Source organism: Egretta garzetta, unplaced genomic scaffold, assembly GCF_000687185.1.
Source record: "Egretta garzetta isolate BGI_Z169 unplaced genomic scaffold, ASM68718v1 scaffold353, whole genome shotgun sequence".
Lineage (NCBI taxonomy): Eukaryota > Metazoa > Chordata > Aves > Pelecaniformes > Ardeidae > Egretta > Egretta garzetta.
In genome coordinates, this window is record NW_009259307.1 from 104,917 (window position 1) to 131,094 (window position 26,178).

Sequence of the window (26,178 nt, forward strand, 5' to 3'; positions counted from 1 at the left end):
CACGCACCGTCCCCAGCACACGCCGCGCAGCAAGGCCGCACTTAGGAAAGGGAGGTGCTGGGTCCTCAGACTTTTTTGCGTGCTTAGGAGGACTTGGGGGTCTCGAATCTGACCGGTGTCATAAAGACAAGTAGCTGCACCGGGCGCTCGGGTAACACATGACTGCTCCTGCTGAGCGCCTTCACCCCAGCTCCTGCTCTCGGAGCAGGGAATAACCGCTCGTGGGCGAGTCTCTGCGGGTACCTGCTCAGGCAAAGTGATTTTGCCGCATAGATTCGCGAGGAGCTGGACCCTGGAAAGGACAGAATTGACAAGCAACGCTACCCACCTCCCTTCACCGCTTAAAAAAAAAAAAAAAAAAAAAAGCCCTGGCAGAGAAGAGGAAGGTTGCTGTTCACTTCTACCTTGCAAGGACTAGCGATTGTAACGTACAGGCAGTTCCTATGCGCCACAGGTGCTGACACGAGTCTTAATTTGAGCAGCCTGAGGTACAAGGCAAAATACTTCGAAAGCATGTTGGAATTGCAGCCATTTAGGCTGCATGGTAAGAATCCATTTCCTCTAGTTGTGCTGTTCTACAGTTCCTGTACTCTTCTCTGGCAAATTTTCCGAGTACAGTATCTACAGCTTTTCAAGACCGAAGCAGTAATAGAGGGATTCCTCTTTCCTTGACAACTCAGGCACAAGAACTGCAGGACGCGCTGGCAGTAGAGAGAGGGAGCAATGGGACAAGGACCAGGGCTGGTATCTTGGGTTGAAACTTGACAACAGGGTGGTTGGACAACGGATTCACACGCCGGAACTGGAGTAGTTGCAACTCACTCGCAAAAGCTGTTGAGATTCCAGTTGCCGTTAACTGCGGTTAATTAATTCTAGGTAACCACACCGATGTGAGCAGCTAATACAGACCACTCGAGATGACAGTCACCGGTTTGTCCCGGAGCTGTTTTGGCTGTGTGAGTACCCGAGTCCATGGGAAGGGACATTATTACAGAATATTGCATCCACTCAGGGACCCATTCTAGGACAGTATTTTCTGTGACTGCAAGTATTCTGATCCGTTACCTCCTGTAGGTAAAACATTACCCCGAGCCAGTAAGGGGAAAATAAAGCACGTACATACGTTTGATGGAACTTCTGATGGTATGCTTCAAAAAGCAGGGAAGAAAGAGAAGGGAATTTATGTAGGTGACCGGCCACGTTCCTACCGAGTTATTTAAATGCTGGTGATGCCATGTGATGCTGGTGATTAACGATGTGTGAGGATGTCAGGAGTCTCAGCTAGACATCTTTTATTGTTACTTAAACTGAAAAAATAAAATAGGCTCACCAGGGAGATGAGAGATAAGAAGTAATGCTGATGAAAAAGTTTCTTAAAAAAAAAAATTCTGTGGGAACACAGACAAATTTAATTTCAGATCCTTGCATAGGACAGGACCACAGGATACCACAGTTCCAAGTAAAATCATAAATATGTTAAGTATACAAGTATTAAGAAGCTTACTGCTGATCACTGTGTGATGCATTTTTGCATTTCTAAAACTCTTACTGAAGCAAGCAGCTGGCATCTTGCAGTACTTTAGGGAATAAGTTGTCAAGTTTCTCAGCAAGATTTATATTATTTTTTTCTTTAAGTTGAAATTACTTTCTACTGCATGAGGGGGCAAAAGCCCAGACAATTTGAGCTGGTTGTGCAAATTCCAGCTGAGACTTTGACATCTGCTGTAGTTACGATGTCTCTGTACCAAACCGTATTATCTAGCTTAGTCAGCTTCTTGTCTCTTTCCAGTGGACTCCTGTGTGTTTGTTCCCTCAGGCCTTGTAGGGGTCTGTGTTTTTGTTGCATTTGGTGAGGAATACATTCTAGTTCTTGAAGACTAACCCGCATTCTTACCACTTCTTGAAGAAACTAGTTATGTTCTTGCAGCGATAATGGTCTACATCCTGAGATAAGGCCTGTGGGGAGAAACAGCTTTTATCAGACCACAGAATACATTAGCAGAGCAAACAATTCTTTTTTCATACCTTGGTGGGGAGAGGGGAAGGCAGCTGGAAGAGTGGAGGAATGCCTGCTCTTTTATATAGCCTTTGAACTAGCAAAAGATGGTGCGTGTTTACATACCTTGCTGTTCTTAAAAAAAATGAGTGTCAGAAGATGCCTTCCGGTATTATCCAGGTAGTTCCACAGTGATTCTTCTCTAATCATCCAAGGTCATATGCAACTCTCAATAGGAAATGTTCATCTCTTGTTCCCACATCAATGACAAATCAATGAATTAGCGCAGATTAAGTATTTTCCCTGGTACTAGCAATCTCACCAGATCTTTTAAAAATTGTCAACGATGTTCAAGTTAACCAACTTTACAGGACGCTACTACAAGCAAGGATCATTCACACAACTTCAAAAGGGCCTGAGCTAGGGGTTAGCAACTGTATCAACGATTTCATTGTTTTTCATCTTAATCCCTTATGTTAATGTTGTTCATGCCACAGCACTTTGTTATCAGTATCTTTTTAGGCTGGTGTGAAATAACTGCAGAGCACTTCCAGATGCAAAATAGCTGCAGGGTCAGGCCCCACGCCTTCAGTCTGGAAAGAGCTGATACCTTCATTGTGGAAAGCAAGTGCATGCACCACTGGAAATGGGTCAGCAAATGGCTTCTACGAAGAATAGGTGGAGCGCGCTACTGATTACTCTCTTATCACTGTCTAGTGTTCAGGGTTTGGGAAAATAGCGTTGAGTTATACAAAATTAAATTGCCTGAGGTATAAGCAAAGTCAACAAGAAAACAGATCTCGGGATAGGTGTTAGCATTTTCAAACCACTGAATTCTAGTACAAGGACATGAAGTTTTGTTGTTTTTTTTTTAAACTGAGGACAACTATTACACACTACCACCAAAGGCAAAACTCGCCCTCTGAATAACATATGATTAAGTCACAGGGTCAGATACACAAATTTGGAGTTACTCCCTACCTGTCTCTAAGCAGGCATCAACCTGTGCTTTTTCCTCCTGGACAGCTTGCAGGGCCAGAGTATTCAGATACTGCTGCACGTCTGTGACCTAATTCTTCAAATTTTGCACCCTGTGGCGAGTTCCATCTGTTTAGACCTGGAGAAATAGACCAATATGTTACTTTAATACCCCAGGGAGTAGATTATGCCTTCTGTATGTATTTTATTTTTACTTGGCATGCACTGCCTCATCAGCTTTATACGTTTAACAGTCATTACATTTTCATTAAAGTGCTACCAATGCAAAATACCAATGCAAGATGAAGAGAAATGAAATACTTCGGCATGACACACACATCCTTACAAGCTCCTGCACTCTTTGATGTTTGAAGTTTTATGCCATTTCATGTGTTAAAGAAATGAGTTCCAAGTTGCTGATCATTACCATTGCTTAGCTGTAATCCCTACTCTCTCTCAGTGGAACCATGTAGTCACACACACACAAAAAAAAAAAAAAAAAAGACAAAAAAAAAAAAAAAGACTTAAGTGCACATGCTTTGGGGAAGGTTTTCCCAGTAGGCTCCAATGTCTATACAGGATTTCCTCTTTTAAGTACTAAATGACTGTGTTAATTTATAAATGACTGTGTTAAAGGGATTGTACATGAAGGATGGCTCAGTCTCTGAATCATTTAGTGTAGACATTCTGGTTTTGGACAGAATTGTTGCAGTTAAGTTGTGTGTCCTCTGGGATCTTCCTAAGGACAAATGATTCAGCCACTACAGTCTGCTAGGTAATTGGTAAAAAAAGTTACATGTATGTGCTTTATTAATTTGGTGCCTAAACTAAGAAATTTTATGTTTTTCCCCAAATAAGACTAATCAGAAATATCTACTTTGCATAGAGACACATTCTGAAGATGCTATACATTATGCATGAAGGAGCAGATGCTTCACATAGATATACGAGATGGTGTTGCTCACAGGGAATGAGGAGTAATGGTCTCTTGCAGAGTAATGCTGCAGAAGAATTAGCTTGCTGATATTAAGCAATCTAATTTTAAAGCCCGGAAACGAGGTAGTCATGAGACACAGGCTCTAAGTTAAGCTAGAGACTCCACATACTTTAGAGAAAAAAAAAAACAAAATAAACTCTTTCAATTTCTCAATTCTCTTCATAATTAAGGAGTAATACCCTCCTCCTTGTCAGGGTTACAGGATTACATCAAAGTGGAAAAAAAAAAAGCCAAAACCCACACTGAAACCTTAAATGAAAAATTCTTCAGAGGTGCATAGCATAATTCTAGGAATTACACAGAATCACAGAATGGCAAGGGTTGGAAGGGACCTCGGGAGATCATCCAGTCCAACCCCCCTGCTAAAGCAGGTTCACCTAGAGCATGTTACACAGGACTTCATCCAGGCGGGCTTTGAATATCTCCAGAGAAGGAGACTCCACAACCCCCCCAGGCAGCCTGTTCCAGGGCTCTGTCACCCTCAGAGTAAAGAAGTTTGTCCTCATATTCAACTGAAACCCCTTACGTTTCAGTTTGTACCCATTGCCCCTTGTCCTGTCGCTGGGCACCACTGAGAAGAGTCTGGCTCCATCCTCGTGACATCCACCCTTAAGATATTTGTATGTGTTGATGAGGTCCCCTCTCAGTCTTCTCTTCTTCAGGCTGAACAAGCCCAGCTCTCTCAGCCTTTCCTCATATGGGAGATGCTCCAGTCCCTTTATCATCCTTGTTGCTCTCCTCTGAACTCTCTAGGAGTTCCTCATCTTTCTTGAACAAAGTGCCAAATTCTGGTTTTGCCAATCCAGCAGGTTTGATACACTAACTCCTAGAAGAAATGCTATTACCAATAATTTTCATGAACTTCCAAAATTACATCCGTGTAGTTTTTAAATAAAGCACCACATTGAAGCAGCATGAAATCTTGGATTGATGGTCACTGGTGTTTGGGATTATCTTTCTGCTGCTAGGGAAATTAAGGAAACCAGAACAGTTTCAATAGTTATCTTAAATGATTGCCCATACTGAAAAGCCTGAAATGCTTTTATGAAGCAATGGCCGCTGATTATATTCCTTTGCCTTTTCTGCTCTAATTTCAAGATTCCCCTCTTCATTATAGAGCTGGTAGAAGATAAAGGTAAGATGTCACGTTACAGAGTGGTTGTCGTATCTCTTAAGATGCCTCTCAAAACCATCTCATGAAGGTAGAGAAATACCAGAACCGTAAGTCCTGTACAGATCAAGATGAGGCAGACAGCTGTGATAGTCTTGAGAATAAAATATTTTATTCATTCATAAAACTATAGTTTACAGTAGTATTTACTAAATAAATTATATAATTTCTCTTTTACAAGAAATAAACTAAAATCAAAAATATTTCAAAGACAATATATACACACAACATAAGGCCTTGTTATAAATAATTTTTTTTCTCCTTTTCACCAACAGTGAAAGTATCTTTACAGGCTCATTTTCTTAACCCTTGTATGACATCAGTTCCAGTTTCCACTGATGAGGACTTAAATGATTACAGTGGAAGGGTCAAAACAAATGGAATTGATTTTATTCACCACTGTGCTTATTTTTAAACAGGTAAAGCAGATAATAAATTTTGCATGTGCATAGTTACAGAATGCATGCAAATGAAACCACAAGAGCGCTGATAAGAAAATACCACTTTCAAGTCCAAAAAAGGTGATTGGCACTATAGTAGAAAGCAGCCTGAATACACAGTTCTTCACAGTTCAGCAAGCAACAGCAGGTGACAGCAGAGTGTGGAATGTTTCTCGTCATTTTTGCCAAGTCCATCAATCCTTTCTATGGTTCAAAGATCCTGACGCTTCTTAGAATAAGTTCAGTTGATTATTACTGTTTGTCTATTAGGCTCAGCAAATTCCTCCTTCTTAAATCAGGAGTGCAGAAAGTGCTCTTCACTGACCACGGTTATTTCTCTTAGTTTTAACTCTTCATGTATTCTTTGTTACTGGAAATACAGAAGTGACAAGTAAAGTCAGGAGTTGTGTTTGATTGTTTTCTTACAGAATTACAAAACAGGTAATGTCTGTCTTCCCCTAAACAGGCTGCAGCACAGTTTGGCAGTGATTCTTTTCTTACCTTGCCCCCTAATAAAAAGCATTGGGTGTCTTTTCTTGTACAACAGCTAACGCCTATGGTTTTGCAGACATTGCAGTACACTTACATTACGTGAAACAGAACCGCTTGCTGCTTCAGAATGCTGGACGCTCTGGACACCAGAGAAGCCAAACTGAGAGCACGCAGCACTTCACAGTGGCTTTAATTACCCTGCAGAATTAACTGGGGCCTTTGTTACTTAAAAGCATTAGGGGAAAAACTGCAGTCTTCATAAGTCAGGTGTAAAAGTCCTGTTAGCATGATGTCCTTCCCCAGCTCAAAAATCATACCTATCCAGAAACTTTCAGGCACAACTAATGTTCTAGTCAATGTCATTCTATTTCACAAAAAAAAATACTTATTAATGTTAATGAATCAGAGTTTTCTACAGTACCCTCTACAGAAGCAGTGCTTACATAATAAATAGTTGATCACTTCTTAGCATCTCTGTGGAGTCAGAGATAATTGAAGAGAAACAGTTCTTTGCTGAACACCTTATTACTGTGACTCAAACTAAGGATAAACTGATAGCTGAACAAAATATTTCAGTAAATTGAATGCACCTCAGCTAATGCATCCAACATGGAGCAGGACACAAAACCGAAACAAAGACATCCGTAGTGACCTTACTCTGATACCTTATTAAAAAGTGTAACAAAGTTCCCATTTATTAAACAGATTTTAAGGTCACCTTTAAATTGAACTTTTCGATATGAGCATTTAACTAACCTTTAAATAGTTCAACAACAATCTAATCTTGACTATGAACGACGACAAAAAATCTCCAAAGGCATTTTTAAAGCTTATCTCAGAAAAAGGTAACCAGTAGATTTAAATCAATATTTTAGTTATGACTTCTAGCACTAGACCTTGAACCCTGAAGAATGATATTTCAGCGTTGTTCTGTGGCAACCTTTATACCTGTTACTGTATTGTGCACCAGTGCTAGGGTGTTCATAACCTGATGCTAGTGAGCTGTGCTAACTTGCACTGTGCTAATTTCTCTGAGGCTGTTCGCCCTCTGGATAGCTGTGGCCTGGCGATGAAAGTCTATCTATGTGCTAAGGGAGTAAAGTAGTATGTACTTACAGGATGCAGAACAATTTAATATGGAAAGTGAAACTGCTGGACAAGTGAATAAAGTTAAAGAAAGTGATATTTTAAAAAGAGTATGACATAAGACTAACAAGGATTTATTTTTGTATTTTTTTTTAAGAATCATTTTGGAAAATAAATTTGAGAAATGCTAGTACCGATAAAAAAAATAATGTTTTATGAAGCCAAGGTAAATTAGACAAAATATTCACTAGCACCATCTAGGTTCTGGCTGAAAACTCAGACCTGAATGACTGCAGGTCACTCAGCACAACTTCAGACCCCATGGCCTTACCACTACTTTTCACTCTCTAAGGCTGATGCTAGCTTTATGCTGTTCCACTAATTACATAATGCAGTTAGGACCAGCTTATTCTTGTTCCCTCTCCTCTGATCTTTCCAAAGCATTTCAGAGGCATCAGTGATGGAAAAAATATCAGCAAAACTTGCATAACAGATTTGGAGAAAACAGACCTGACAGAAACCCATAGCAACTGCTAACTATGTGAGTCAGTCACAGAAATGCTGTTCGTGGTACTGATGCCATTTCAAGGAGGCAGGATTTTTAGATGTTCATCTTTGTGTCAGGCACAGTCCAATTTTTTGGATTTTCCATGCTGGAAAAAAACCTCCATCTATTTCAAGGCACACGACATGATCCTCTAAGCAACTCTGTAACCACTGCACAACGCTTGGGGTTACTTTGATTGCATATCTATATATCTATATATCTATATATCTATATATCTCAAGATGCATATATATATATGCAAGATAAAAGAAACATTATGTTGTGATAGAGACTGAGTTTGGCCATAGCAGTTGGGTCCGAAATGATAAATATTGGGCAAACGACACTACACGATGCATTCCTGTAATCACTGTCTGAGATGTCTCATACTGGGTATATATTGGATTTACAATGTTTGAGCTTACTTGAGATTTTTTACATTGGAGCATTTTTGTGTTTCAGTTCTCTTTCCATGGATTTGCTTTTGAGCTGACTGATTTCTTCATATGGTGCATTAAAAGCCCCAGGCATGAGAACATGTAGTTTAGTGACAATACGTGCTGGCATTTTAGTATTTGGTTTACTCAGGTAACGTAGTACTTGTAATCTGAAATGGTACCTTTTTAATCTAATCAAGCACATAATTCCCACGTCTGATTTTCATGCAATGAAATGTTGCTGGTACGTTGCTTCCTACGTAACATTGCTTCTGCAAGAACACCTTTGCCAAATTACATTCAAGTGCTTGGTTTTTGTTTCCCGCACCAGGTTTCAGTTTTATGAGAGTCAGTGGCCTCTTTTTCCTCTCCTTTCTAAGATCGCACATGGATGGATACAGGGGTAAGAGATGTAACAGAAGAAAGCAGCAGTTACCTCACTGCATAAAACAAGCAGGTTTGCCCCTTTTGGCCTTAATTCAACAGGATTCTACTTTGAAGAAAGAGTGCCCGATTGGTTCCAGTATGCACAAGTAACATTTTAAGAATTGTTCTGCTCTCAGGGGAAAGAAAGGTTGTCTGTAAGTGAGAAGCCTTGAACTGCCTTCTCACAGTCCCAGAATTAATGTTCAATCTACCATGTTTTTCCATCAGTATCTCCAGAGGAAATGGTGAGGCAGAGAAACTGATGCCTCCAGAAAGAGCAACGTGTCAAAATTTGAGGTATGCAGCACAGTGTGACCGTACACTTTTTAGGTTGTTTTTACATGTATCCTGCCTGGGAACTGCTTTAATTTCAGCTGTGCTTGTTATTACTCCACAACAGTACCCTCTATAAAACTGCAACATTATTAGAATTGAATCAAATGCTATGAAAGACAAAGAAGGAAAATGTTTCTGAATGAAAAACAAACACCTCACCAAGGAGTTACGATGGAAGTGCAATCCCCTAGCCAGAGTCGTATCTGACTAGGATGCTTCATTCGATCAGAGCCAGGTAGGAATTTTCTTCTCCAAAAGAAGAGTTTATGCTAGAGGAGAGAGCTTAGGGTACTGCACTGAAAATAGCTGGACGGGTGAAAATATTTGTAAGAGAAAGTAACTGTGAAGATGAGGAGTTCAAGAGTAACCTGGCAGTTGGAAGGGTTTGAATATGAACTAGGAAATGCTCAAAGAGACAGGCTTTAATAGAGAACTATGGGAGTCAGAACAGAAGAGAAGAGGAAGAGCATGGAAGAGTAAAAAGAGGCAGACAGTTTTGACAGTTTCTAAACAGGCATTTTATAGACCAATATTTGTAAATCTGTTTATCTATGCATCTACAGCAGCTTTGAAATACAAAATTAATCTCCAGCAATGTTTTAAGACTTCAAAATCCTATAATAAAATTGGCATTTGGACATAAACCACAACGTAAGTAATTCTAAATGTAATGTTATTATCTATGCAATTCATCTGACACAAATCATAGCTACACTGTTAACTGGACTCTAACAGAGGCTTGCTCATCACTATGGTTATTCCATTCTTTTATTTTACTGAAGCTCTTATCAATCCTTTGCAACCATTATCTTCAGTGGTAGTGACTTCTAAATTACATACAAATTTTGTGACCCCTTCCTTCAACAACAGGAGGCAATGCTGTATTTCCACGTAACAATTTCTGTCCTACATAAGAACCTTCCATTATAGTTAAATACATGGAAGTATTCTTCAAGCAAAACAGTTCGCAAACGAAATCCTATAGGCAGGGCATATACTTATTCATTTAAATCCTGTATTTACCACCAGATGGCTTAAGACGTACAGCATCACAACGGAGCAAACATCAAAGTTTGTCGCTGTGCTATGTACATACACATTGTTCTTGACCCATTGAAGTGTAAAGGAAATCAAGCCTACTTGCAGTGAACCAATTGAAGTAATTCTTAAGTGTTACTGCTCTGATTTTACAGATACTGTAGTTTCTCAAAATAATGCATCAGCTACCTTTATAATAAGTCATTTCAGGGGTAGGCAGTGGAATAGTTCATAATTACACATGTTGCTCTTTCAGGGACAGAAAGCTCAATCAAAGAATTTCGGACTTTAATGCAGAACAGAAGGAACAAGGTGACTTTAAGTTAATGCTTACTTTCTGAGTGAAAATACCACTGTTAAGGGCCTCCATTTTAAGTACCAGTCCTTAGTAACACTGGTCTAAGGTCTACAGGATCAGTCGCACTTGCTGAACTTGCTCAAGAAACTTGCAGGATTTGTCTTAATATTTCCTACTAATCAAATTCCACAGAACACAGCAGACTTCTGTGTTCAACAGGGTTTGCTGGCATTTAATACTTTTCTGCTTATGTATCAGCTGATGGTGCATGAACTGGCACCAATAAATAGGGTTGCAGGAGAATTTAAAAAAGAGACTTAGTTTATTTCCAGAGGAAGAAGGAAACACTGTTTTACTCTGTTGTTTTGTGGTTTTCTACACCAAGTGCTAAACAGAAGAGTGTTACCTTCTCTGTTACTGGCTTATGTACAGGACACCTTCTGTTTATCTCAGATGGCATCTTTTTCTTCGAAATATCTGATCTATCATTGCATTACATATTCAAAAAAGCAAGAACCCTTTAATGTTTTAATTCTCTGCAGAGAAACATTTCAAATTTCCAACTACTTTATGTATCTGCTTCTATCTTTTTGGAATCTTTAATTAAAAATTAAAATTATTTTAATAGAATATTCAGTATTTTTTCCCCACTGTATGGTACTAGAATATTTGGAAATAATTTAGAGTGGCTTATACTTACTGCTCAGTGCAGATCATGGTTAGTCATGTTTTATTCATAAAAGCTAGATTTCTTATTTTATTATCTGGGTTAAAATATTCAGGGGAAAATAAACCAATGGAATTTTAAAGTAAACATAGATTTGAGGATGCTAACTAACATTAACACTAGCACTAGAAGTGTCGCTTAGAGTGGCAGGTGCACAAAATGCTGTTTTGCTGAACCTGGTCTTTGTTCCAAACTGAGGAACTCTGGGCCCAGACCAGCCTTTCAGTTGCAAACTTAAGATGTCTCTGTATCCTGATGTACCTGTGTCCTGAAACAAAAAATCTTGCTGTTACCAGTTAAATTCTCAATTTTGACTTCAGCTGCACAGTGTCAGTCTGCATGGTGTTCCCTTAATGTAACACTCCAAAACCTATGCTATTACCTGTAAGAGGAATTTTTTTTTTTTTTTTAAATCTCTGCTCCACCCCACCTTACTTGACCGTCTGAATCTGTACACAACACTGTTCAGCCAAATGCCATTTTAAAGCTGTTTTTTATAGTAAGTTAACACAATGTGATTTTACTACAATGTCTTTTTTTTCATTCATGGGATCAAAAATTCATAGTTCTTAATTTACTAGAGGACTAAAATTTGTCCAAGAAATTTAGCATTTCAAAGCAGGAGGCAAAGACATCAAAGGATCAGTGGCATGACTGAAATTAAGCAAGTTAAGATATTTTTGGTTATAATATCTAGCGGGTAAGCCTACAGCAGCTTGCCTTGCAGTAGGAAACACAGACAAGGATTATTAACTACAGGATTAAAGGAAAGTCTGGGAATAGCATTTAGAGATACATTTTCTCCTCATGCTTTTAAAAGGTCAAAACGTATCTTGTGACCTTTTCAAGGCTTAAATCAGCTAATGCAAACATTGCTGATTTGCTTTATTTTTGAGAAATACATTAGAAATGACTGACCTGCTGCTAGTGTTCTTGAAAACATGCACCTTCCCTTTTAGCCTGCATTTAATCATCCTCCTATAAAAATAAAACTGCTTTCTGCCTCAGCAGCAGTGAATCAAACTGGTAACATACAGCACGGATCCTCCAGTATCAGTTTCCCAACCAGAGGTTAACTGTGGTTTCAGGGTCCGCTGAAAGATAATTAGTGCACAAAACCATAACTTACGTCTCCTTCTTCCACAAACACCTCCACATGTGTACAGGGGTACTTAATAATTAAGTTACAGCTCACCTCCACAGCAATCTCAGAACAATTAGGGAGGCAACAATATACAGCATGTGGCACAAGACCAAGAAGGCAGGAGTAAGTAATTTCTCAAGATGAGTTTGCCACTTAATAAGTAACACGTGCTTAGCCACAGTATCTAATTGCTTTGAAGCTGTCAGCCATTGCATACCTAGACACCTGAGGTTATGTTCCACTACCTTGCCTTGATTACTAAATTTTGAGTTTGGATGTTTCAGGGTGTAGAGAAAGGGTGCTCCTATGACAAAACAGTATCTATGATTCTCTCCACTTAAGACCTATTTATTCTTCCAGACCTTTGCTCAGGGGAATAAACACTGGGTGCTTGAATAATGTCCAGAGTTGGGTTTTACTTATTTTTCTGTTGATACTGATCAGTGGAATACATATATACTTGCTGCAGTCTCCCAGATCTAATAGTAATGAACATTTTACAAGCTCAAAACTACCTACAGAGATCAGAATCACACCTGAAACTCCTAAGGACAGCTTTACAGAAGGTATTACCTACACCTGTCACTAGATTTTCAGAGCATTCCACCATCTACCCTATAGACTTCAGAATTTAAAAAAAGCACTTCACAGTGCTCAGCAGAGTTAGTGATAAACAAATTATAACATGAACCAAATTCAAGAGTTATCAACAAGAAGCAGTTTCTCTGTGAAGTGGAGCCAAGAGAACTACAGAACAGCCCAGGTGGGAAGGAACCTTGGGCAATCATCTGGTCCAACCTTTCATGGGAAAGGGAGCCTAGATGAGATTATCTAGCATCCTGTCCCATCGCATCTTGAAAACCTCCAGCAACGGGGACGCCTCCATGTCCGACACCCTGTTCCAGTGTGAATGATTGTTTTCACTGTAGAAATGGTTCTTTCTTATATCAAGATGAAACCTCTCCCAGTGCAACTTGTGCCCATTGTCCCTTGCGAAGAGAGCACCTCCACCCTCTTTGTAGTCACCCATAATTACTGGAAAAGTATGATGAAGTCCCTCCTGAAACTTCGCTTCTACAGGCTAATAAGACCTTACTACTTCAGTCTTTGCTCATACAGCAGATTATCCAGTTCTCCAGCTCTTTAATCATCTTTGTGGCCCTCCTTTGGCCCCTCTCCAGTCTGTCCATGACTCTTTGAATTGTGGGCCCCAGAACTGGACGCAGTACTCTTCATGTGGCCTGAAAAGTGGGGTAGAGGAGGATGATCACATCTCTATCTCTGCTGGTAATGCCCCTGACGATGCAGCTCAGGATCTGATCTGCCTTGGTTGCTGAAGACCGGGATGCCTAGGTCCCTCCTGGCAAGGCTGCTCCCCAGCCACGCAGATCCGAACCTGCACTGGGCTCTTTGGTTACATCATCCCAGATGCAGGACTTTGCACTTGTCTTTGAATGTCAGTTCTTGCTAGGCCACTCTGCCAGCCTGGTCAGACCTCTGGATGGCTCTGCCTTTGGATGTGTCTACCTCACTACCCAGTTTGGTGTCACCAGCAAACTCGGTGAGGGTGCTTTCAGTCCCATCATCCAGCACATTTATGAAGATGTTGAACAACATGGGGCCCAGTATTGACCCCTAGGAGACGCCGCTTGTGACAGGCTGCCCGCCTGAGTGAAAACTATTGATTGCCACCCTCTGAGCGCGGCCCATGAGACAATTCCCTACCCATCTCGCAGACCACCCATCCAGTCTGTGTATCTCGACAGTTTGTCCAGGAGAAGGCTGTGTCAAATGCTTTGCTGAAGTCCAGCTAAAAAACATCCACTGCTCTCTCCGTGTCTTTTGTTGTAGAAGATGATCAGGTTAGCCTGGCACGATTTGCCTTTGGTAAATCTGTGATGGATTTCCCCGATCACCTGCTTCATTTGGTTTGTAATAGTTTCTAGGAAGACTTGTTCCATTGCTTTCCCAGGGACTGAAGTAAGGCTAATGGGCCTGTAGTTTCTTGGGTGCTCTTTTGAGCCATTCTTGTAGAAGGGTATGACACTTACCCTCTTCCAGTCACCAGGGATGCCCCCAATCTCCACAACTTTTCAAAGACAACAGGCAGTAGCCTTGCAACAATGTCAGCCACTTCTGTCAACACCCTGGGGTGGATTCCCTCAGGGTCCGTCGGTTTATGTGGGTTGAGCCCTTGCAGAGGGCCACTGCTGGTGGGTCGACACACATGTTGTTGTAGCTGCTTGATCCTGTGAGCTGGGGTGCAGTTGCCAGTTACGCTGGTAAAGACAGAAGGAAGGAGGTATCGAGAACCTCTGCCTTGTCAGCATTATTAGTAACTTGTTTCCCTGCCCTGTTTAGTAATGGGCCTGTGTCTTCCCTGTGCTCCTGCTTACTGGTCATGTATCTGCAGAACCCTTTCTTCTTCTTGAGGTCTCTGGCCAGTTTCAGTTCTAGCGGAGCTTTAACTTTCCTGTCTGCATCTCTGCATGCCCTAGCAATGTTCTTGTAGTCCTTCATGAGTATTTGGCAGTCTTTCCATAGCCAGTATGCTGCTTTTGCTTTTATCCACACCCAAAAGCTTATTGTTAAGCCTGAGTGGTCTCTTGTTCTGCCTTCTTCCTTTCCCTTTGTAGGTGATGGACTGTTCTTGTGCTTCCAGGAGGCTGTTCTTTAAAGACTTCCACCACTCATAAGCTCCTTTGCTCTCCATGAATGCTTCCCATGGAATCCCTCACATCTGGGCTCTGAGCATACTGAAGCTTGCTCTTCTAAAATCCAGGGCCTTTGTCCTGCTACTGGTCTTCAGTGTGCCAGCATGATCTTAAACTCCACAATGTTGTGATTGCTGTATCTAAGGCTATCATTGGTAGTTATGTTGTCAATTACATCTTTTAAGTTTGTGAGCAGTAAATCTAGCAATGCTGCCGTTCCTAGCTGGCATGTCCAGCACCTGTAGCAGAAAGCAGTCCTCATGCGTTCCAGGAATCTCATGGACAACTTGCACACCACTGTGTTGTTCTCCCAACAAATGTCAGTGTAATTGAAGTCACCCGTGAGGACCAGGTTCTGTTGGCCCAAGACTTCCTTGAGCAGCCAAAGTAAGGTTTCATCAGCCTCATCATTGTGATTTTAAGGTCAATAACAGCTACTTAGCATAGACGGTGAACCCCTAGATGATGAACCATCTCATCTTGATCCAAAGGCATTTGATAGAACTTTTGTGGTCTCCATAGCTTACCTCCATACATTCAAATTTCTCTTTTCTTATGAAGTGCAACTCCACCTCCTCTTTCTCCCTTCCTATCTTTCCAAAAGAGTTTATAGCCATCCATTGTGGTCTTCCAGTCATGTGAGTCTTCCCACCATGTTTTTGTGATTCTTATCATATCATAACTCTCAGACTGGGCATGGACCTCCAGTTCCTCCTCTTTGCCGCCCAGACTATGTGCATTGGCATACATGCACTTGAGGTGGTTGGACTTAGGGTTCTTGCCTTTGTAAAGGCTTGGGGAGCATTCTTCACTACTCTAGTAGGTGTGCACATCCACCCTGTTGACTATAAATATGTAGGTGTCACAACTCTGGACGCTACCCTCAAAGTTTGTTAGTTTAAAGCACAGTTCACTAAGTCAGTCAATCTGCTAGCAAAGTTAGGCTGCATGTGATTACTCATGTGTCCATTTCCCATAACATTTCAGGATTTGTCAGTCCCTCTTAACAGACTATTCATGTCAACATCATATCAGCAACAAGCCCAAGGAACACAAGTCCTGCAGGAACAGGCTGATTAAATGGGCTTACTTGAGGTCACAGTTAACTAAGTAAATTCTACATCTAATTGGCCAATGGTTCTTACTACTGTCTTGTTTCAGTGGAGTTAGGATAGACAAAAACTCCCCTAAGTGCGCTGGACTATTAAATTAGTAGCTATTAAGCGGGTACTCTACATACTCAAGCTTTGCTGCCTAAAAAGAAGAAAAAAAATCAGGTGTACAGCCTATAGAGAAACAGCATGGGGATCACACACAAACAAGTGACAAACATTTCATCTCAATGTAAGATCAGACACAAACATGTTTCATCTCAACACAAGAAATTTTTTTTCAGCACAATCAATCACTGGAACAACCTCTGCAGTGATGTGGTAGAGTACCCATCACTGGAGGTTTTCAAGATGCAATGGGACAGGGTGCTAGGCAATCTCATCTAGGCTCCCTTTCCCACAAACCTGGGCTTGCCTTCATTCCAACCTGGGCTGTTCTATGATTCTATGATATTCTGGATCTCTTAAGAAAAAAATCAGGGAACTCTAGAGATAAGAAAAATAAAGAATGCAGTGAACTTTAGATAAAAAGGAGACAATCATGCCTGTGTGAAACATTTATTAGAAACCTAATGAACAGACTTTCCTTTTTGACCCTTCCTCCCTAGTACAATTCTTGTCACAAAAGTCACAGACATTTATTTATGAAAGTAGAGAGAAAGTATTACTAGAATAACATCAGAATTGTTTAATTCATGCTTTAGGAAAACAAACGTTTGGAAAAAAAGCCAAGCATAACATAGATCCATTTCAAAACGGCCTGAAAGGATTGGATGCACAAAACTTCACTCAGTTGAGTGCCTACTGCCTTTATGTCTGTGGAATGTGAGCTGTAGGTACCAAGGGAATTTTTAAAACACAGGTGATATGAAGACAACCAAAGATATAGACTTGACCTTATCTTTCAGCAGTCAGATAAACTGCTCACTAGGAACCAAAACAGGAAAGGAAAGATACATTTTTAATCATATTCCAGCCACCACAACTGGACAACCCTTCTTAGCAGAAAGGGGAGCCATTAATGTACTGAGCTCTACTTCACTAGCTTCAAAATCACTGATGTAAACACCGAATTTTCCTTTCCAAGAAAATTTAATTTCTACATTGTGGAATATTCAGCATGAAGAGGAAAGATTTTTCTTTTTTTTTTTCCTTCAATGGAAAACAAAGAATAGTGAAAAAACCCCCTACCAATTAAGAGAAAAAACCCGACATTTCGTTATTAACAAAATAGTTAATAGGCACATAGATTCTTGAAGGATTTGCTTTGGCAAGGTACTTAAACATATGTCTCATGTAAGAAATACCTCAATGAACCTCTGAATCTTAAGTTAAGCATGTATTCTAGTCACTTACTGAGCCTGAGTCAAGGGAATTATGGGGGAAAAAAGCCCATCAGAAACAGGTTGACAACTTACTAAGTAGACATCCAAAACTGAAGCATTATCATTTTCCATTTCCAGCGTGCTTTGTTCTGAAGTCAAATAGATGGCACTGTCTTCTAAAGTGAATGTTGAACTTGAAGGCAACCCTTTACTGCAAAGAGAAGGGAGACTACAGTCAATCAAAAATACAAGTTAGAGAGCTCAGTCATAGCTGAAAAATTTAAAATATGTTTCTCTCTCAAATGTAAAAGCTTCAAATACTTTAAAAGAGGGAATGTAAATGGACAAATACTGATATGTTGACATGGCTAGATAATTGGCAGCTCATAGTTGACTAATGTACACAAACCACAGTTTCTATTTTTGCATTAACTAAAATTTTATCAGATAGTAATACTGTTCCCCCAACTCTAATATTTATTTAAACAATAAAACTATGTCACAGTAAATGTGGGATAATTTCATTAATTTCAAAAGAAGTTACTCCCACATTACACACAGTGTAAATTTTGACAGCATTTTTTATTCAAAATAGGGGAAAGATTCAGTAATTAGGCACCGTAACATTGGATTTTCTCATGCAGATAGGGGATCACTTGCAGCCAACAGTTCAGAAGAAAAAGTGAGAGGAACAAGAATGCACTGTAGCTAGCATAGCTCTGCACAGAAGTAATATTTTACAGAGCAGGTGCACTGTATTATTTCATTCACAGACACAATTTTTTGTTCTCTGCTATCCAGAAAGAATATGAAACTGCAAATGCACCTGAACAGGAATCTTGTTTTGTTTTGTAAATGTACTTGGAACCGCAAAGCTGAAACTCTCAAAGGTGTTTTAATGGAGTTAGGTGCCCATTATTCCCTGCCCTCACCAGCTGCCAGAAACCAAGACTTCAGGCTGCCTTGAAAACTCAACTGTCAGTTTTGCAGAGACATATTTTTAAAGTTCTTATCTATTTACAAACAGGGTGAAAAGTGAACAATTCTGCATTATAACTGGGTATGAAAGCATGGTTAGAGCCATCAGTCCAGAAATTATTAATCTCCCTCTCCCTTTGCAGTACTTTGTAGTTTAAGTATGTTTCAGATGAGGTATAATTTCAGAAAGGGCAAAGCTAGCATGCAAAGTAGAAAACAAATTCAAATGTTCAACAAAAGAATGACTCATCAGTGAGCCTCATGTTGTATTAGTACTAAGTGCACAGCATTATATTCGCCACATTACAATGTTCCTTTTTTTTTTTAATATCTCATATTAAGCATCTTTTCAATAGCAAGACTATTTCTTTTGTCCCAAGGGTGACCCAGCTCCCACTGACTCAGTAGCATTTCTCTCACACCCATTCCTTGTATTCTATTGAGCAACGTTTTCAGTCACATCAGTTTTCTGCCAAGGCTTCATTTTACTGAAAGGAAGAGGTCACACAGGGAAAAAAATAGGCTGTTGCCAAATATTAGACTGTGTTTTATCATCTCCAACAAAATAAGCTCTGGTACGAAAGATATTACTTCTTGGTAAAAGGGGAGATGGGGTGAGAAAGTCACTTTTGCTCGCAGAATTTTGATCTCTGTTGTTGCACAGTTCAGGCCTCTGAATGTACAAGGCCCTGTATATGAAAACCACATAACATAAGATAAATGTGCAGCGAGCAGCTACTACTGCTCAGTGGCCAACCCTACCTTCTAGAAAACAGTGCTCTCTGCATTACTAACTGTAAAGCAAGTCAGGCAGGCTGTGATGTATACCTGGTTTTCATTCCTACATCAGGTTAGGCTTAAAAGCAAAAAGTTATTCCTTTCATATACACAACAGGCCACATCACTGCCACCTTTACTGCTGTTATTTTTAACTTCTTTCGCTTCCAGAAAAACTCTTGAACCTGTACTCAAGATGAGGTGAGGATTCTGCAGTTCACACCAGTGGCATTTTATTTTTATATCCTTCATGAATCAGAAGACTAAGACCTAGTCTTCCTATTATTCCAGTTTAATTCACTGGCTTACTGTAACACTTAACTTTTCTTCCTCTCTTCTCTACTTTCCATTAGAAGGCACTGTGCTTCTTTTGCTCTTAGTTTGTTAAATTATAATCTATGTTGCTTCACAGCCTGCTGTGAATAGCAAACAATAGCCATGTGAGTTCAGCACTTGGTCTTGGGATTGTTAAACCACTGGCTTTACCTACAACATAAAGACAACGCCACCTCCCCTTTGGAGTGTGCCTTTTTTTCCTTCCTGCCTGTTACACGAACACACTAGACAGTCAGGCAGAGAATGAGGGTTGAAACAAAAACAAGATCTTAAGAGAAGCCAAAGATACCGTCCTATGAATGTCACAATTTGGTTATTTAGTAGTGAACTGCCTAAAAAGAGATTTAATATATAGAAATAATATGATCTATATTAACAGACAGATAGAAAAGGGAGAAAAGGGGCAGAAGAAGGCACAAAGAGATACTAATCTTGCATACAGAAAACGAGCAGCGACTGAAGTCCTTCGAACAAAATCAGGCATGAAAGTAGAAAACGAAGCAGCACAAATGACAGTCTACCATTTTTCTTACAATGAAAAGATCCTCAACTTATTTGCAGATAGCAATCTCCTTGCTGCTGTGACTTTCACACTGAATAATTAGAGATAAACTCTGCAAATAAGGAAGACTCATCTCCTGCATGAAGAATTGTTTATCAAAAGGAGAAGTGTAGGAAAACTGTTGCAAAACAGAGCTTCCTTTCATACACCGTAAGTTCAGTAACTGGACATTTTTCTCTATTTAAAAGAAGACAAACTGTCCACTTTGGGAAGCTAATCTGTAATGTGTATAAAGGAGAACGTGGAAATTCCAAGTTACTGCCATGTTAAATCTGGAGCCCATGCTGGTGTCAGTATGAAAGCAACTGCTTTTGCCAGGAGCTGAATTCTGCTGCAACTGCAGTAGAGGGCTTATGGGTAATAATGTAATAACACCTTCTTAGTTACAGCTGCTTAGTTAGAAATAATTTTTCATGGCAGAATACGACAATCATTTTCTTTGTTGTACTTCCCTTGCAATGACAGCATGAAGAACACGCATCCCAACTGGCTAAGTGACTATGAACTACATGAAAATACGCATAAGAACAAGATTTCTATTTTTCCTATGAAAAGGGGGGAAAGCAAGAAGCTTTTTTTTTTTTTTTTTTTAAAGATCTCATCCTTAGTGTTAATGTGAATCCTATTTTAAAAAGCACTAAATATTTTCTCCTTATGCTGAAGTGAGAAGAAAAGACAAACTTAATAAAAAACCAGACTCAAGTTCTCTTCCTCTTGAGTAGAAAATAAAACAAAACCTTAATTTTCTGAAGTCCTTCTAAAATGCTCTCTTGGACACGAGATGCCAAAAAATCCTCACTCAAATTAGCTCAAAAAGTTAAAGATAGTTAGGGATTGCTGCTTGCATATGTGAAAAATGGGGTGTTGGGCACAAGATCTTCAGTAGAGCCAATTAAATTAGACTGATTTTCTGCAGATTTGTAGAATAGTGTAACTTTTACATGTTTTAATATAAGGATTATATATATAAGATCCTATTAAGTTTCTAAGGAATAAAGGAAAAAAAAAATTACACTTTGTGAAGGAAATAGTATAGCCAGGCAGGATCATCTAAAATAATAATAATAAATAAAACAGTAATAATAATTTTTAGAAAAGAGACTGGTGTCCTTCAAACCTTCCCAAATTTTAATTATTATTTCTGTCTTTCATATTTTATTTATACTAAACTGAAGTGACAGTTTTAGAAATGAGACTTCTGTTTTCTTCATGGAAAACCAAATATGCCTCATCATAACGTGTCTACTTACAAGGTAGCCTGCAGGACAGGTAGAACTCTTCAGTCTCCTTTTCAAGTCACTGCATAGTCTTTGAAGAATGGCAGAAACCATGCCAGGTAGTAACAACTGACCACAGCAGAAGATTAAGCTGCATTTTGGGTTTGGTTGGGGATTGTTTGGGTTTTTCCCTCCTGCCATGTGAAGAACAGCTTTTATAGGAATATACTTATCAGCTTCTTTCAGATAGTGCCAAAATACAACAGCCATAAATTAGAATAAGCCACTGTGTCTCCCCCATTGTGAAGAGTTGTAATAAAAATAGGCTTTGATGTCTGTCTTTGGATGTCAAATATGCTTGCAGCATATCCCACAGAACATTTATCCCCTAAATAGCAGTGCATTCGCAATGTCCAATGTGTTTGAAAACTCTTATATAAGCTTTTAAAAAGAATTATCAGCTCATTGCATCATTAGTTTTGATGCTTTAAAATCTCTGCATATAGAAGTTAGTCAGAAAAACATCTTGTGGGATAAATGAGCAGTAAAACTATTGCACTAAGGTACAACTTAGTACCAACTGTTGCAGAAAATCTGTCCTGCATACATATAAATGTGAACAAGGACAACAGGTATTTATGGACCTGTTGAACTAAATGCATTAATTAGTCTAGTGTTTACAATGTAGAAATACTGTATCACCTCTAAAACCCAACCTTACATTTCATTTTTTTAAATTACATATGTGTCTGGGGAACAAAAAAAAGTAGGTCAAGCATACTAAAACTCCCATGTAATATTTCACTAATGCTGTTGACAAATATCAAAACCACAGACCTGAGAAAACAATATATATGACTGATCTTCTAAATGATCCCTCAAGTGGAAGAGTCTGACAGCGAGTCCATGCTACTACACTGATGGTAATGGCAAACCATGACATGCAAATCAGTAAATATCACAGTAAGCACAAAGATTTCACAACGCTCAGCAAACATATACACCTTTGCAGGTGCCAGTAAGAATCATGAGGCCTGTCATTTTTGTACCTGACATACATATGTAGTTGAAAAGAGATTGTGTAAGCAATCAGAATTTAGGAACTCTGTCCAGATTACAAAATGCTGAGTAATAACAGCCAAATCCACTGAGAGGTACACATCAACATGTAACTGCCCTTGGAGGGACTGACACATGAAGTCTGTTCTGAGAAGCTCCTCTGGATCCTCCTCACCAGAAAAAAGGTAGTGAAATTAGACTTGCAAGGATGAGTATGCAGTACGAAAAGCAGCGTGCAGAGGGACAAATTAAGTCAAGGAAACACTTGCTTATGTATTAAATAACTGCTTTTACCATTTGAGTTTCACATGCACATCTGTGTATTTAACTGAACAATAATTTTTAAATTTCAAGTTAAAAAAAATATAGGTTTTCTTTCTACTTTTCAACAACTAAGTTGTTCCCAGGAACACCAGCGAAATGATTTATAAAACTTCTTTTTTCTGTGAAGGAAAAGACTTATGACCTTTTTAGGGCTCTATTAAAACTAATTACAACAAAAAGTGATGCAAATAGGGCATCGACAGCTGTATGGAATTAGATCCAATTAATTTAGTAAGCACAGACGGAGGTATTCCTACTTCAGTGCATATGCAGAGATCTTCACAAGAAAGCTCACAGCAATGTAAGGGTCTGAAAAAAAAACTCAAACCCAACACACTGTTCAGACTAACAATGTCAAATTATGTCATTCTGTTCATCTAGCATAAGGAGGCAAAGGATCCCATCAAATTTGGAAATGTGAAAATGGTGTCACACTTTAAGGGATGTTGATGAAGTTTATTATAATTCTGTAGGCTGACTTGTAATATGGTAGTATGTCTCAAGGGAACATAGTACCGAGAACCAAAGCATGAAGCAACTTCGTGTATTTCATGCTACTGCAATTCAGTGCAAGTTACAGGAAGGCTCACTGCTTTCAGATATGTAGTGCTGCTTTTACACTTACAGCAGTGAGATTAAAAAAAAAAATCCATTTAAAAAGTGATATATATATATTTTCTGGTGAAGGACACATCCTTGAGCTAATATTCCTTCCATAGGGCTATCAGTGTCTATTCCTTAACCACTGCTAATCCCAATTACTTGGTGATGAGGTCAGGTAATGTCACAAGTACCGGCAGAACCTCAGATCTACACTGGCCTGCTGCAAACAGAACATCGATTTTTCAGGAGGTTTTTATTTTTCTCAATGGGTGGAGCCACCTTGTGAACATTCTGCAAAAGAAGGGTCCCTCAGTCATGAAAGTGAAATAAACATTGGAATAGAGCAAAGTCTTCTCACTCTGCCTTGAGGCTGCCTACATATATAGCACTAGAACTGAGGAAAGATTCAAAGGCAGGGGTGACATCTCTTGTTATTCAACACCAGGCCTGTTATCAGAAACTTCTAGACAGTACCTTTGAGAAAAAAATAAACAGGTGTTGTCAACAGGGTATTGTATTTATTTACTGCTCTCTCTTCTATTAATTATTATGTTTGCTAAATATCCTGTTGATATTTACGATAGCGGTGGTACTCTTTCCAGAGATGCTGTGAGAGGATGAACTTTTGTAACAGGAAATATAGTCATCTGTGAAATCACAGGAGGCTATTTTTCTGAAAAAATTGTGTACCTTTTACATATCAATATATACCTATAGGCTTGGAGCAGGAGCAGGTGAAATTAAAGGGTCACTCCAGGCTATTTACAAAACACCACACTGGTTCACTTGCTCAAAGCAAGTAGAGGAACTTCTGTTTGCAGGACTAGTGCTTTAGTCTTTGTTAGGTCCTTTTTCCATTGCTAGGGACACTGACCTTTGCCTTTCAGGACAGCACTGATCCATTCCAGGGACAGAACCTCTGCTTTACAAAATGCCTATCTTTCAAACTGTCATTAAGGAAATACTTCTGCTAGGTCTTCTAAAAAAATTATCTTTGTTACTGCTTTCTTGCCACCCTTCACAGCTAAATTATTGAAACTTACTCAGAATCTCCAATAAGGGCAAATATGCTATGGCAAAATATGAAGTCTCTAGCTTTGTCACAGTTACTAATCATCTTGATTTAGAGTCTTTAGCCTTTCTTTTATACACAAGCCTCAGAATATCAGTGGGCAAGCAAATAGTTTACATCTGAAAATCAGTCAGCTCTCCTTGCTTTGCTGGGGCTAATGCCTGTTCTGAATTCTTACTTGCTATATGGTATTTAATAGTGAATCTAAATACCTCCACAAAGAAAATACTTAAAATATTAAGAGTAGTTTCACATGCTTAAATAATGTATCAGTAGAGCAGCATTATAACCGCACAGACTACTTTAAATAACATTTGTAAGAAAGCAACATTTAATTTTTCCAGACTCATACATTATTAAGCATTCTCTAATATCTCGATGAAAAGATTAAGTGTAAATGGGTCAGAAAACTTTAAATGGAAAAAGAACTGTATTTCTTTTTCAGGAAATCTAGATGCCTCACTGATCCCTTGGTACTATACTAACTGCTCAGTACTTGATACTAAGGACTGATAATCCTTAACCATTTACACTGAATACCAGGATTACTCAGTATTTCTCTGGCTATGAAAATAACTAATATTACAAGCTAGACTTTGGCTAGTAGGAAAAGCAAATTTCAGGTTAATCTTTCTTAAGACTATGAACTCCACAAGATAGAGATTGCCACACTAGGTATACATATGAGGCTTAAACCACTGAAATTTAGATGTGCCTTAGTAAATTAATGAAACCGATGCATCATCCAGATTTCCTTTATACTTCACATTTCAAGCCAGAGACTGAAATTCTGTATTTTGATATGCGTCCAGGCCAAGCATTTATATGCCAAGATTCTCTCTTCTATTTCCACAAACACTTCATAAAACCACAATAAACACAAATATTAAGAAGCAAAAGTAATTCCACCACAGGAGAACTGAGAAAGCCTTGCTTTTCTTTAAGCCACAATTACATGTAGCTTCAATCATAGGCAAATTTTCTTTCTTTCCCATGGGGATTCCCCCACCATCTCAGCGCATCTGTTCCTAGCATTAGAGCATTCCAGTCTTTTTCATCCACCTAGCTGCTTATTTTCATGAAGCTTGCATGAATTTAATCCTCTTTAAATCAGATTCAGAGAAATTTGCCTAAGCTTCAGAAGCTAAGGGTGATGGGTGGACAGAAAGAATATTTAAAGTTAGCACACAAAAGTTTATTTATGTAGAAAACCAGACTGGCAAAAGGTGTGATTAAGTATTCCTTACAACAGGAAAACCAATACCTGCAAATCCCTTTCACTGAAAAAACAGCAGAAGATTTTACTTTTATTTTCTGAACTGTCTGAAAAGGCTGTTTGATAGAATGTCAAGTCATGGGACATTTCAGTCACAAGTTTGGATGTTTCAGGGAAGTTCTGACTGTCTAAGAGAAAAAAAGCCTACAACCCCTTCAAAACATTCCAAAATTTCAAGTGGTTAGCACCAAAAAACAGCAATGCAAAGGTAAGACAAACAAACAATTGAAAAATACACAGAAAAGCAGAAAGAAGAGGAAAAAGAAGGCAGAAGTCCATACTACATTCACATTTAACAGAAAGGAGGTACAGAATACATAAAGAGAAACAAGAATTAGAGTTCATATAGATTATTTTCCTAAGATCTAACATATCAGAAGAATTCAGCAATCCTCCTCATCTAATCCACAGTATCTTGGCATGGCTCTTAAAGATAGAGAGGTCTTTAAGACCCCTTTATGCATCATGGGATTTTGTTTGGCTTTGTGACTAGAAGCCATGAGACCTGCTGAAAGATAAACTGGAAAGAGACTTTCTGTTGAGTCTTGAAACTCCTGTTTAAAATATTTCCAGAAGCACCTGTAAAGGCATTAACCTTCTTCAGCTCTTTGCAACTTTAAAAGCAATGTCAGCTGAAACAACAGTCATACTGCTCAGAACATTCAGATTTGTCATCTTTAATTCATCAGTACCTATTAGGAAAACTATAC

General features: G+C 39.1%; 2 protein-coding genes across 7 annotated transcripts in view; both read right to left on the reverse strand.

Moving 5' to 3' along the window:
• Positions 1-1,913, reverse strand: part of FXN (frataxin) — a 14,422-nt gene extending 12,509 nt beyond the window's left edge. Inside the window, exon 1 of the mRNA XM_035891716.1 lies at positions 1,895-1,913. The gene's annotated coding sequence lies outside the window, so the exon portion shown is untranslated. The remainder of the gene's footprint in view (positions 1-1,894) is intronic.
• Positions 1,914-2,149: 236 nt separating this feature from the next.
• PIP5K1B (phosphatidylinositol-4-phosphate 5-kinase type 1 beta) overlaps positions 2,150-26,178 on the reverse strand; it is a 108,562-nt gene continuing 84,533 nt past the window's right edge. For 3 of the 6 annotated variants that reach the window (XM_035891707.1, XM_035891713.1, XM_035891708.1), the window contains 3 exons: positions 17,358-17,475; positions 2,978-3,113; positions 2,152-2,245 (listed from right to left, as the gene is read on the reverse strand). In XM_035891707.1, coding sequence (XP_035747600.1) covers positions 3,108-3,113; positions 17,358-17,475 — 124 coding nt within the window. In that variant the 3' untranslated portion in view covers positions 2,152-2,245; positions 2,978-3,107. Of the gene's footprint in view, positions 2,246-2,977; positions 3,114-5,383; positions 5,953-17,357; positions 17,476-26,178 lie in introns of those variants that run through there. The other 3 variants (XM_035891712.1, XM_035891710.1, XM_035891709.1) reach the window with 3 other exon arrangements.